This window comes from Apis florea, unplaced genomic scaffold, assembly GCF_048593485.1.
Source record: "Apis florea isolate Af1SG1 unplaced genomic scaffold, ASM4859348v1 contig_2492_pilon, whole genome shotgun sequence".
Classification (NCBI taxonomy): domain Eukaryota; kingdom Metazoa; phylum Arthropoda; class Insecta; order Hymenoptera; family Apidae; genus Apis; species Apis florea.
Genome location: NW_028256593.1, coordinates 2,283,345 through 2,295,960, shown reverse-complemented (window position 1 = coordinate 2,295,960; position 12,616 = coordinate 2,283,345). Strand labels below are relative to the sequence as shown.

The window sequence follows — 12,616 nt, the reverse complement described above, 5'->3', positions numbered from 1 at the left end:
ATAATGAGAACTTTTGGAAGATTTGATAGATACGATTCACGTACTCGATCGATAAATCAGCATTTCTCAGTTCTTTGTCACTTAATATGTAAATTTGTAATGATATTGCAACTTAAATGTTTATAATGAAAAAATTTTGCAAGATTTTTAAAGACGATTTTGATCGATAAATTGGTTTTTTATTCCAACATTTTTTTGTAACGTTAGCGCGAAATTTTGAAAGATTTGATAAAAATAATTTTATACTCGATCGATAAATCAGAGTTTCTCTTTTTATCACGTGATCGAAAGTTTATATTGGTATCGCGATCTAAATGTTTATAACGAAAAAAATTTGATAGATTGGAATCACTATATATTATAAATAGACAGAATAATGCATAATGGATTGAAAAATATTAAATTAAATTTTTTTTACAATTTCCTCGACAAATATTCGGTTGTATTAATCGACTAGAATCCTAGAAATTCGAGCTCGTTGCATTCCCCTTTACGAGTGAGTTATTGCCCCACTTATTCGTATAGGTTCATCAACCATTACAATACCATAACCACCGTGTTTCTTTAAAATTCCTTTCTCGGGCAACTTTGTGAGGTTGTTCGGCAAATCGATGAAAGAGACAACCTCGTCCGCTCCTGTATCTCCATCTTCCTCGCTCATACCTGGCCTCTTCACCTGCGACTTATGCTCCCTGAAAATTTCAATGTAAAACAACATTTGGTCTCCCCTGTCAAACCCGATAAATCCGATTCGAATTAATTCATAGACAAAACATTCACAGGTATCCCCTTTTTCCTTACTTATCGATCGAGATATATCTTCAATATCTTATCGCGGTACACCACCTTTGAACGTTAAGCCTTTGCCATAATTGACCATATTACACGTTGCACGTTTTGTCTTTGTAAAAATACCCATTTTTTTTTTTTTTTTTTTTTTTCCCTCGTACTCGGGAAAGGCTCTCTTTAAACCGGTGCAGTCTCGTAGCTATAGTCACGTTCGTGTTCGTGCCTCACTTCCAATCGAGATTATCAATTAAAACGTGACACGAACGCGAACACGACAACACTTCGTATCTTTTCCTTTGACTCTGGTTAAACGCGGAGAATTTTGACAAGATGCACACGCGTTTTTCTTTTTTTTTTTTTTTTTTTTTTTGCACGAACTAATTCATCCGTTTCAAAGATCGCGATGTAATAATTTCATCGTGATTCATCGAATCCAAGCATGCTCGATCGTTGAGTGTACATAATACAGCAAATGAACAACGGTATATTGGAAATTCTATGTTTGATCCTTTGCTTGCAAAATACGTGATAGTATTTCTCTTTTCTTTTCTTTTTTCTTTTTTTTTTTTTTTTTTTTTCTTTCGAAACAATTAAACAGCTGCAATCGGGGTTTTCTACGGATGCGTGTGCTGTAAGTAGCATACGAGGCATGCTTGATAAATCCTTCATTATATCGTTTATAAAGTGATACAGTTCGTTCTAACCATGAGACCCGATGATTGGTGCGGCGCATTCGAAAGGAAAAGCATGCAGTGCCAAGGTGAGAAGATGTGGCGTGTAAAATATTATATGCATGCAATTTAATTTCTTCTACTTGGACTATAGCGTGCGTGTCGAAATAGAGTACGATGAATCAGATTTGCTGAAATCAGAAGCGTGTTGCAGCGTATGTGGGCGTATGCGATGTTGAAAATTAATAATCACGTTCGATTTTCGATTAGACTTTTGCAAGTATAAACAAGATCTGAAAAACATAAAATTTAACTTGCAGAAAATGAATTAGTCTGATAGTTCCTATGTTGAACGGGTGAGTGAACGTATACATATATATATATATATACATATATACATATATATGTATATATATATATATATATGGGGTGTTGTAAAATTGTGCGAAATTATCTTGCGATTCGGAAATATCTGAATTTCGGAATGGATCGGAATAATTCGGGTGAAATCTCGATTTTCGTAAAATATTTGAGATGCGAGCACGAGTTGATTTCGGATTAGTTCGGCAATAATCGGGTATGATCGGCTCGAGAGCCCGAAATCCAATTAATAACGTGTTTAGCCGATCACGAACGATTATTGCCGAAGCGATCCGAAATCGACATGGAAGGTATACGAGTATACATCGAGATTTTTCCCGATCTCATCCGAATTTTTCCGATCCGTCCCGAATCTATTACAATTGTCGTTTGAATGAAATCGAAAGATGCCCACCCTGTTGTGAAAAAAAAAAAAAATTTGGGCCAAATGCATCGTGCCGTTATGCAATATTATGCGATATCTTGAAATCATTTTCATTTTTTTTTCAACTGAAAATCCATAGAAGAAGGGAGAACGAAAAAATATTTAGCGAAATGATTATTCCTTCATCGTCTCTTTGTGTTTGCTCTTATAATAACGATTGTAGTACAAAATGTATCGCTACTGCTGCATTCCTAAATCAGTGCAGTTACACAATGTTCACAAATTGACTTTACGTAGGTAAAATGTGTCTTATCACAGTGTATATTTATGCACGCATGTGTACGTGTGTGTATGTGTGTGTAAATTCGCCGCTGCACGGAAAGATAGATATCCCGGACAAGCGAAACGCCCGTAACTGATAATCTTTCTTCCATGCGACACAACACTTGTGACTCATTCCACGAGCGGAGAGCACTCTCTGACCGCTTCGAAATAAAGTGTGAAAACAAGGCAGGGCAGCTGGATAACTTAAATTTACAAACGGTCACGGTTAATTTCTTCTTAACGATTCGAATTCAATGCGGACGAGTTACGCAACATCGCTACGCGATCTCGATGAGGTAATTTCACGTGATTTGGCAAGTTTATCATTCCAATACAATGCAATACGCGCGAAATTTTATAATCACGTTACAACGTTTTTATAATATTTCTCATACAGCCAATCATTTCTCGATCGATAAGTGCCAACGAGTTTCATTATATTTTTAAATTATTCGAAAGTATATAGACGCGTTATCCCATCCGCATCGACGATTTTTCGAATCGACTTTTCGAAGATTGGCTGGCCTGCCCCGCTTGGAACTAGCGTGTTCGAGTCTTGAGATCATCGATCAACTATAATGGTGACATAACGGCGAGACACATGAGACTTACTTGACTCTTGGCCCGTCTGCGGTGGCGACGTTATTCGGGGGTCGAAACACCACGCGCTGGGTCTCGCCGCGGCTAGAAATATACTAATATAGGCATGCCGCGGGTATTTCACCACGAGTATAACCCCTTGTGGTCGGATTCGACGATATTTTCCTGCCCATCCCTCGTTTCGTTTTTCCATTATATATAATTTCAGAAGAGAAAAGCTTTAGATAGATGAAAATAAGTCTCGTATTGTTTTTTTGGATTATGTATTGTAGTATATGCGTACGTTTGAGAGAAAAGAGAAGGAAGAAAGATATAAACGTGAAAAATTCTGAAAAATTATCCACGACCACAAAGGGTTAACTTTCAACCGATGACGTGAGCGATTAATATTTCGATAAAATTCATACCGTTTTGTTTTTTTTATTCCGTGATCTTATTTTCGCCACTCTTTTCTTAATATATATATATTAGATTTCAGTGGAGAATAAAAACAGCTCGACGCGGGTTCCTGCGATTCTTCAAACATGATTAACGATAAACTAATCCTTCTTTGTTATTAAATTACAATGCAAATAAGGAGGTATAGGATAAGATTGAAAAAAGTATCCACTTTTAATCCTTTCACGTCACTGGTCGAAGGTTAAAGGTGTCTAGCAAACGCGCAGTGGACGGTGTCAGTATTCCCAGATTCTTTTATCTCGTCGACGAGTCGTTTTCTCGTTTTCTCTCGAATAATACGACACGGATAGTAAAAACATACGAGAAATTGGATTGGAGAAAAATGAAAAGAAGTGTTTCTATGGTGAGGAGATTTTTTTAAAATTTTGTTTTCGAGCTATATATTCAGGAAAGCATCGAACGACAGAGAAGATGGCTCGTCGCGCATTGTATAAATTGCCGTATAAATTCGGTGAGCCAGGATGAAACGAAAAGATCGAAATTGTACGATTATTATTTCTTTTTTTTTTTCAGATAAAAAAAAAATCGATACTCCAGATTCTACACAATTCTTAAATTATTTCGTTTCAGCCTGAGCAGCCGCCGGTGAATTTGACTTTGAAAAAATTTTTTCCCACGTACAAAATGGATGGAAAGCAACGCGGGCTGAAATTCCGTCGAATAATGAATAATCTTGTTGATGTCGAATGAATGCCATGTGTGACATGAATTCGTGTGACGCAAACACATTTAATGGAAAACCAATGTATATAAAGTATAGAAGCGAGAAATGTGTCTTTGGCGATCGTTGATGGATCCTTTTTTTTTTTTTTTTCCCTTTTTTTTTCAACACTAATTGCAGGGGTCTTCCCTAGATTATCGTTCAAAAAGCGTATTTCTTTCTTTCACACGTATCCTCATATAATTTTCCAAACTTTCATTTAGCATCAGCTCAAGGATCATTTCGAGAACCTAGTTTCTCGTTTCCCTAAAAATATAATACTTAAAAAAAAAAAAAAAAAAAAAAAAAAACCACTTTCATCGCAATTTTTAACAAATTCGCGATCTCTTAAGAATATATTTCAATTTCGTTCCGCAAAATTCGTTTCGAAAAATTGATCTCCTTCCTTTGAAACCAGAAGAGAAACCAAGAAACAGGTTTGCAGCTTCCGCTCCAGAGCTAGTTCTTTTCTTTTCTTTTCTTTTTCTTTTTTTTTTTTCGTTCGAAAGATCGAAAATCTCGAAATCTAACGTCGGGGGGCGAATCGTGTCTAAATCTGCGTTTCTAATTAACCGAGGGTTAGGTTGAGGAGAGCAGGAGTTGTTGGCTCGAGAAGAAAAAAAAAGAAGAAAAAAAAAAAAGAAAAAAAAGAGAGAGAATATAACAAGTGTGTCAACTAGCCTGACATCTGTCGTTTACTTGGAGGAGGAGGAGGAACGAAACGATCGGTCGTACCTGCAATTGGGCATACTGCTGAAGGTGAGGATCTTGTTGTTCACGTTGTCCAGAACGGCGTGGCCCGGGTGATGGTTCCCGGATACGCCGCTGTAACCCCTCTGCGGTGGTTTCTTCACGTACGGCTGGTCGTACTTCTGGACGGTGCTCTTCCTTCTGCGAGAAATTCGCCGATTACGAGGATGCGTGGGCCGCGGCCACGGTCAAGAAAAGAACGATCAAGGAAAGCGCATGCTAATCAAAATCAAAATCACTACGAGGGACGAGACCTGAGGGAGGGAGACCTTCGAACGAATTTCCTTTTTATCTTTTTCCGCTCGTGATCTTTTTCTTTCTTTCCTTCCGCACGTGAAATTCGGCTAACAAATGAATGGAACGTGTAATGAAACCTTTTCTCAAAATTTGAATCTCGAAATTTTGAACGGAAAGGAACTTTTTGTAAGTCGACTCCCTTCGAAATAATAATAATAATAATAATAATAATAATAATAATAATAATAATAATAATAATAATAATAATAATAATAATAATAAGTAATAATAATAATAATAATAGTAATAGTAATAATAATAATAATAATAATAATAATAATAATAATAATAAAGTAATAGTAATAATAATAATAATAACAACAATAATAATAATAATAATAATAATAATAATAATCGTGTGAAATTATTGCGTGCTCCACAGAGAGTACTCTACAGTAATTACATACGTGTGTCGGGCTTAAACGTATAATATGTGTATAAATATATATAGTTGAGTGGAATAGCCGAAAAGAAAATACCTATTTTAATAATAATTTTTAATTAGTAGATTAATTATTAATTTAAAAATTCTGAGAAAAATATGGCCATAATATAACGCGCGGACGGTTCGATTTTTTGAATAGAAAGATATACGTTTAATCCGGACATTTTTTTTACGTTTGAATAATCATAATGAAATGGTGGTTGGCTAGCGAAGCGGGCGCGTCTACTGGAGGAGATGGGAGGGATTTACAGGGGGAGCGGTGAACGCATGCGTAAGAACAAAAAACAGATAACCAGTCGAATGGTATACCCGCAGCTGGTCTTAGAGCCACTCGTGTGAGATCGTCCTCCGCTGCAGTACCCCATCAACTCAAATACTCAAAATCAAACGACAAAGACGTAGAGACGGGCAAAAAAGTGTCTTGAAGAAATCGTGAAGCTTGACGCGCGTGCGTTCCATGGGGGTGAAGAGAGTACAATCTTCTTTTTTTTTTTTTTTTTTTTAGATTTTAGATTAATTGGACGGAACTGGATAGATAATGAAAATTGTCAAATCATTCTCATCAACTCGATTGTTATAAACGCGATCACCCTGCTGTAACGCGGGTGCAACCTTTAACCGATACCAACACGGTTCAGATCGGAAATCTTTCTTTGACAAATTTTATCTTTTCTTTTTTCTTTTTTTTTTATCGTTTCTCGTTAAAAAAAGAAAATAAAAAGGTATGTCTTGGACCGTTGTTAATTAATCGATATCAGTTAACGGTTACGATACACAAAAAGCTTTGAATCATTTGCGGACGAGTAATACACGTCGAGTGAGCCAATTTTTGCGAAAGCGATTCAAATGAACCTGATAATGGTTCGCAGCGGCAATCGCTTAAGCAGCTTATACAGCGTAATCGTGGCAACGATCAGGTGCATACATATATTTTCGATTGAGCGTTGATTTAGAATAGAGAAACAATCGCGTGGAGAAACGTTTGAAAACGCGATATCTGTTCGTTGCGACGAGTTTGAATTTTCGCGCGGTCGCATAAGCTGGAGATATTGCGACTTATTGCTGCGCGGATAATGCAGAGAGCGCTTTATCGGTAGGACACAAGAGATACACAGAAAGAGAAAGAGAAATAGAAAGAGAGAGAGAAAGAGAGAGAGAAACAATAGAAAAATTATTAAAAAAAAAAAAGAAAAAAAAAAGTAGAGAGAGTGTACGAAAAGAACAATATATAAGCGTAAAAAGAGAAATAGACAGTAATAATACGGACTCTAAAAGATATACATGTAAATATATATGTACGATGTATGTAAATCGTAAAAAAAAAATAATAAAAAACACATACATATATATGTGCATATATATACATATATATATACGCATACAAAAGAATTTTCTACGTGTATGTTTCTGCACACTAACCTGAGACAGAGGGAGTAGTTTTTATGTACTACGACTGACCTGTAGCAGAGAGCCATCAGAGCAAATACTATGAAAACACCCCCTACCACCGACATGAGCACACCAACTAAAAATACAGTGTTAGAGCCGTGGTAGTTCTCTGTGACGATCAAACGTTGGTTGGTTAGTTACATCGTTTAGTTATCGCAGTTTTTTGGGATCGTCATGTGTCAAAGAGATACGTCGGGGAATACGAGAGATTCGATGATAATAATAATAATAATGATAATAATAACAACAAAAATCAAGAATCAAGATAATCAAGAACGAGTATACCATTATTCACGCAGATGCGAGTATATACGGATGGTATATTTTGGTATCCGAGCGTCCCACAGCATGCAGACAGACAGAGATGGCAGTGACAGACAGAAACAGACAAGAAACAAAGAAGCCAGAATCAGCACATATACATATACATATAGACGTAGTTTGTTATACAAGTACACACCATTGATCGTATCGACGCGATATCCGGATACTTTCGACTCATCACGCCAAAAATATATCGTATATATAAATATATCCTTCGATACAATGGGTGTAAATTATTTTTTTCATTCGATACAACGAATTTTCCCTATTTTCTCTTTTCTCTTCGCTTCGATCGAGCCTTCGATTATCGAGAGTTAGAGAGAGAGAGAGAGAGAGAGGTTAGATATTCTCGTCGTGTTTAGCGAGTTCGAGTCGAAAGACCCTTTGCCAACTACTTTTCTCGTATTGACATCGACGAAGACACGAATCGGGGATCAAATCGACGCGATCAAATCGATCCGTTATAGGTTATAACGTTACAGATATACGTTATTTTTCAACACAATGATTCTTTCGATCAGAGACCGACGATCCGTAGGGGACGACGTTCGTTTCTTCGCTAATCAGCCTTATTCATGCTTTTATAGGGCATACAAGCAGCTGGCACATTGGCGTTGTAGTGGATCGTGTATGAGATGTCGCACTCTAAGGGACGAAAATTAATTATATCTCATCTTCTCTCCTCAACGATATGGGCAGTGTACAGTATATATCTTCGTCTTTCGTCCCTTGGTATGCGAGACCATCGAGTGGAAATATGAGATCCCTCGCTCGTGCAGCATAGTCACGATCTCATCGTGATCATTCAAACGCGCTATGCGAGCACGAGCACATTCAGAGCACACCATCGAAGAGAAACAGTACGATAATATATATATATATATATAAATATATATAATACGTATATCATTTATATATGTATATATGTATATATATGAGTAAAACACATCGATTAAATAAGGCTAAGATGAGTCAATATTATGAGAGCAATTTGATGGCCGCGTGCGATGCCTCATCATCCAGCTAGCCACGAATTACTTGACAATGACAGGCGTTGGTCGAACCCACTCAAGAATTTTATTTTTTTGCTACTGTACCTGTAGCAAACAGCCATTAGTGCAAAACAAATGAAGACTCCTTTGACCACACCCACCAGGATTAATACCATCGTCCCGGTGCTAAGAGTGTTGTTAGTTGTTTCTGAAACGACCATTACCATTTTGTAATCTACCAGTGTGCCAGATACCGGTGGATGTTGGATCTCGGTAAAATGGAGATCCTCTTCCATTTTATCTATCTTTTCTAAGGCCAACGCTACGCACAATTTATTCTCTCGTGAAAATTATATAAACGTTGCGAAGAGGATCTGCGATCATTCCTGAGAAGAGATTGGCTTCTATGGATAAATATGTAGCCCTACGAAAAATTATTTCAACATCGTTCCTGAAACGCAACGAGGCCAAGGTTATGCAGATTGGAATTTTTTTTTTCTCCATTAGATTTTTAATTTCACATCAAAGTAGTCTCAATAATTGCTAAACGTTTCGTTAATTCTTACACGTTTTACATGCTAATCGTCTTTATCTTAATTTCCATAAATTATAGCAATTATAAAATCATAGCTCGGACTTTCACAAAACAAAACGTTTAATATTTTTTTTTCCTTTCAATATCTAACTTTTCATTGGTCTTCTCTACGTTTTTTAGGACAACAGACAAAATAATCGATTTTCTATTACAAATTCACAACAATAATTCCAACAATACCGATCTGCACAAACTTAGTCAAAGAAAAATTATGCATCGTAAGTGAGCTGGATTACAATATCTATCGTGTGTAACAATACACAATTTTCCTTGAATTCGATTCAATTGGAGTGTGAACAATTCGTAATCCATTTCACTGAAGGAAAAGTAGTCTCGAAGAGTATCCGATGAAGGCTCATCGCGGCCTTGATAAGGGGTCTTGCTAAAAATCATCATGTGAGAGACGTGGTTAAAATCGTTGGCTGAGCAAATTTTACCTGCAACGTGCAACGATCGTACTTCCCCCTCTCTCTTCCTCGAGAGAGAGAGAGAGGAGTTTCAGTGGACAATCAAAAGTGGATAAGTGTAATCGAGTAAGCTTATCTAACCCCGTATTCTGTATATGTACGCATATACATGTATACGTGTTTCGAATTTTTATGTGCACAGCTGATGGTATGGCCCCAAATAATCAATGGCGGGATAAGGGACGAGTCTTCGTCTTATCGTGAATTAAACGCACATCCAGACGTTCGAAAAATGCGAAAAATCTCTCTTTTTTTATTTCTTGGATCATTGGACACGGTAGAATTTTTGGAGACATCTTCTCGAACAATTCTAATCTATCGTCCTCTTCTTTTTTGAACAAGAAGAAAAAAGTTTGTCGATCTTAAATATTTACCGTATCCAGTAATCACTTGCTTATTCGTTTATTCTTATTCTACGATGTTTCTTTATCCCTTCCTATAAATAGATTATAAACTAGAGATACGAGTAATAAGAAATTGAAGCTAAAATTCCAGTTTAAAAATCTCGCTTCAATTTCTCAATCCCGTGTAAATTTCTTTAAAAAAGAATCGATCGATCTCTAACGATTATTTACATAACTTCGCAACTTACCGTAGGGGGTCTCTTTTTTCACTAATTTAGTATCTGTACCATTTTTACCGGCCGCTTCGGTGCTAGATGTTATCGGCGGACGAGTCGGGATATCCTGCTCTATGGAGCAATCTGGTCCACTCCATCCAAGGTTGCAATAGCAATTGTTCAAATTTGTGCACACCTTTGCGAGAACAAATACATTTGTTTCATTTGAAATTCATTTTCGCTTTTTACAAGGTTTAATTCTAAAGTCTGCTTACCCCATTTCCCGAGCACTCGTGATTGTTGTGATTGCTAGGACACCGTTCGTTGCCCATCAGCGGATAAAGGCTTATGCACGTTTGGTTCACGCAAATCTGAAACAATTAAGCCGTGTCACGTGCAATACAAGCTTTCTTCCATCCTACTCGTTCTCGTTTTGACATAGTTAAGAGTCTAGATCGAAAGCAAACAGTTTTGTTTCCTTTCGCGCCATTCTATTCCCTGATTTTGCATAATCCGATTAATGACAAGGATGATTATCCATATAGAATACAAGTATTAACAAGTTTAAGTTTAATAGGAAGTTCGACTTTACCAAGTTGTCTCCGCACGATGTTCCATCGCGAACCAATCCCATGCCTGGCATTTCGGATCCTTCCACCTTTCCAGTCGTGGATCTTTATGAAAATGTTAAATGTTATTTAGAATGTTCGAAAGATAAGGAAAAAAAAAATATATAATAAGCGAAACGTGCTCACTTGCATTCGTATTCCTCGCCTTTTATCGAGATTATTGTTCTAGAGTGATCTATTCCAGCTACCGTTGGCAGTTTTCTACCTTGTTGACACTGTAACGATCCGCAACGAACGTTCCTAGAAATACAAATTATATATTTTCTTAGGATTAATTTTTATGTTGCATCACGTGTATCCTCGATTTATTAATTCTAAAATTTTAAGGAATGATTCTTCGAACGAAGATAGAACGAAAACTAAAAATAAGATAATTCTGTTTTTAGGTTCGTTGTTGAAAAGTTTGGTTTTATGAAAATTATTGAAAATTAACGTATCGTGAATGAAAGCTGGGAATCGACGTTTTTCGATTTCCAAAAAATGGGAAGATATGAATCTACGTTTTTTGATTTCCAAGCGTTGGGGACAAGAAACTTGAATCCACCTCTTTTGATTTTCAACCGTTGGGGATAAAAGACGTGAATCTTCGTGTTTCAATTTCCAAACGTTGGAGACGAAAGACGTGGATCTATATATTTCGATTTCCGGACAAAGGATGCGAAATTTTTTGTTCTCAACCGTTGGAGACAGAAGACGAAAGAATCTACGTCTTTTGATTTCCAAGCATTGGGGATGAAAGAATTTAGGTTTTTTATTTCTCAATCGTTGGGGACGAAAGAATCTACGTCTTTTGATTTCCAAGCGTTGCGGAAGACGCGAATCGATTCGCGTTCTTTGTTTGCCAACTTTTGGGGACAGAAAACGTGAATCTTTCGATTTCCAAGCGTTGGAAATCGTAAATCTCCCTCACAAGGTGCTTACGTTCCATCGTCTTTTAGCAATTTTTGGAGGCAGAATCTACATCTTTCGATCTTGCCAACCAAATAAGAAAGATACGAATTTTCCTCGCAATGTGCTTGCGTTCCACTCTCTTTTGTTTAACAATTTTCAGGGGGAAATACGAATGTTTCCAATTTCCAAGCATCAGGATCACTAAGAGTGAATCTATCCCTTCCATTCCTTACATTCCAACGTTTTGTTCACCAAGTTAACTCTCGGGATCGGAAAACGTGAATCAGTCTCTTGCAACCATGAAAAAAAGAACCAGAATATGAGAACTTAATTCATCCACGATACATTAAGGATCAAATTGAGAAATACAATATAAATTTATCCTTACTCTAGCTCGCATTTGATGTAATGACCGGACGAGTCAGTGCCACAGTGTCCGCTCAACGATCCTTTGGAATTGAATTGCTCGAAGCACTGTTGGTCCGCGGCAACGCCACCGTATCCCCATATCTGCTCGCACTGAAGATTCAACGCTGGGCAGACACCGTTATAACAATATCCATCGTTGTTGGAGCAAGGATTCCCGTTCTTCTTGTAGACGTCCGTCGGGCATTGGCCGGTCTCCCCGGTGCACACTTCCGGAAGATCGCATTCGTTGGTCGATTCCCGGCACACGACGCCACGCGCGAGCAGCTGCATTTTCAAAATCGCTCGAGATTAGATCTGAGCCGAGGTTCAAAGCAGTCCAAAGCAGTGATCCCGTGTGGTGTAGAGAAGAGAGAAAGAGATCCTCATCTCCCTATCTATTTACCCTCCTCGGCCCTCTACACACCTTCTGTCCGCTTCCATTTATCGACGCGTTTATTGTACTCGTGGCTATCGGGCACGTACATCTTTAGGCAAAGAGGGGGGAGGATGGAGGCGGAATGT

The 12,616-nt window shown here is 37.5% G+C and overlaps 1 protein-coding gene across 39 annotated transcripts in view; it reads right to left on the bottom strand.

The window, feature by feature from the left end:
* The window catches only part of mmd (disintegrin and metalloproteinase domain-containing protein mind-meld), a 78,910-nt gene that overhangs the window by 6,073 nt on the left and 60,221 nt on the right, over positions 1-12,616 (bottom strand). For 9 of the 39 annotated variants that reach the window (XM_086906085.1, XM_086906084.1, XM_086906111.1 and 6 more), the window contains 9 exons: positions 12,075-12,379; positions 10,922-11,035; positions 10,759-10,840; positions 10,442-10,537; positions 10,200-10,362; positions 7,200-7,338; positions 5,024-5,179; positions 3,142-3,213; positions 547-692 (listed from right to left, as the gene is read on the bottom strand). In XM_086906085.1, coding sequence (XP_086762211.1) covers positions 547-692; positions 3,142-3,213; positions 5,024-5,179; positions 7,200-7,338; positions 10,200-10,362; positions 10,442-10,537; positions 10,759-10,840; positions 10,922-11,035; positions 12,075-12,379 — 1,273 coding nt within the window. Of the gene's footprint in view, positions 1-546; positions 693-3,141; positions 3,214-5,023; positions 5,180-7,199; positions 7,339-8,650; positions 8,754-10,199; positions 10,363-10,441; positions 10,538-10,758; positions 10,841-10,921; positions 11,036-12,074; positions 12,380-12,616 lie in introns of all 39 variants that reach the window. The other 30 variants (XM_086906115.1, XM_086906096.1, XM_086906098.1 and 27 more) reach the window with 18 other exon arrangements.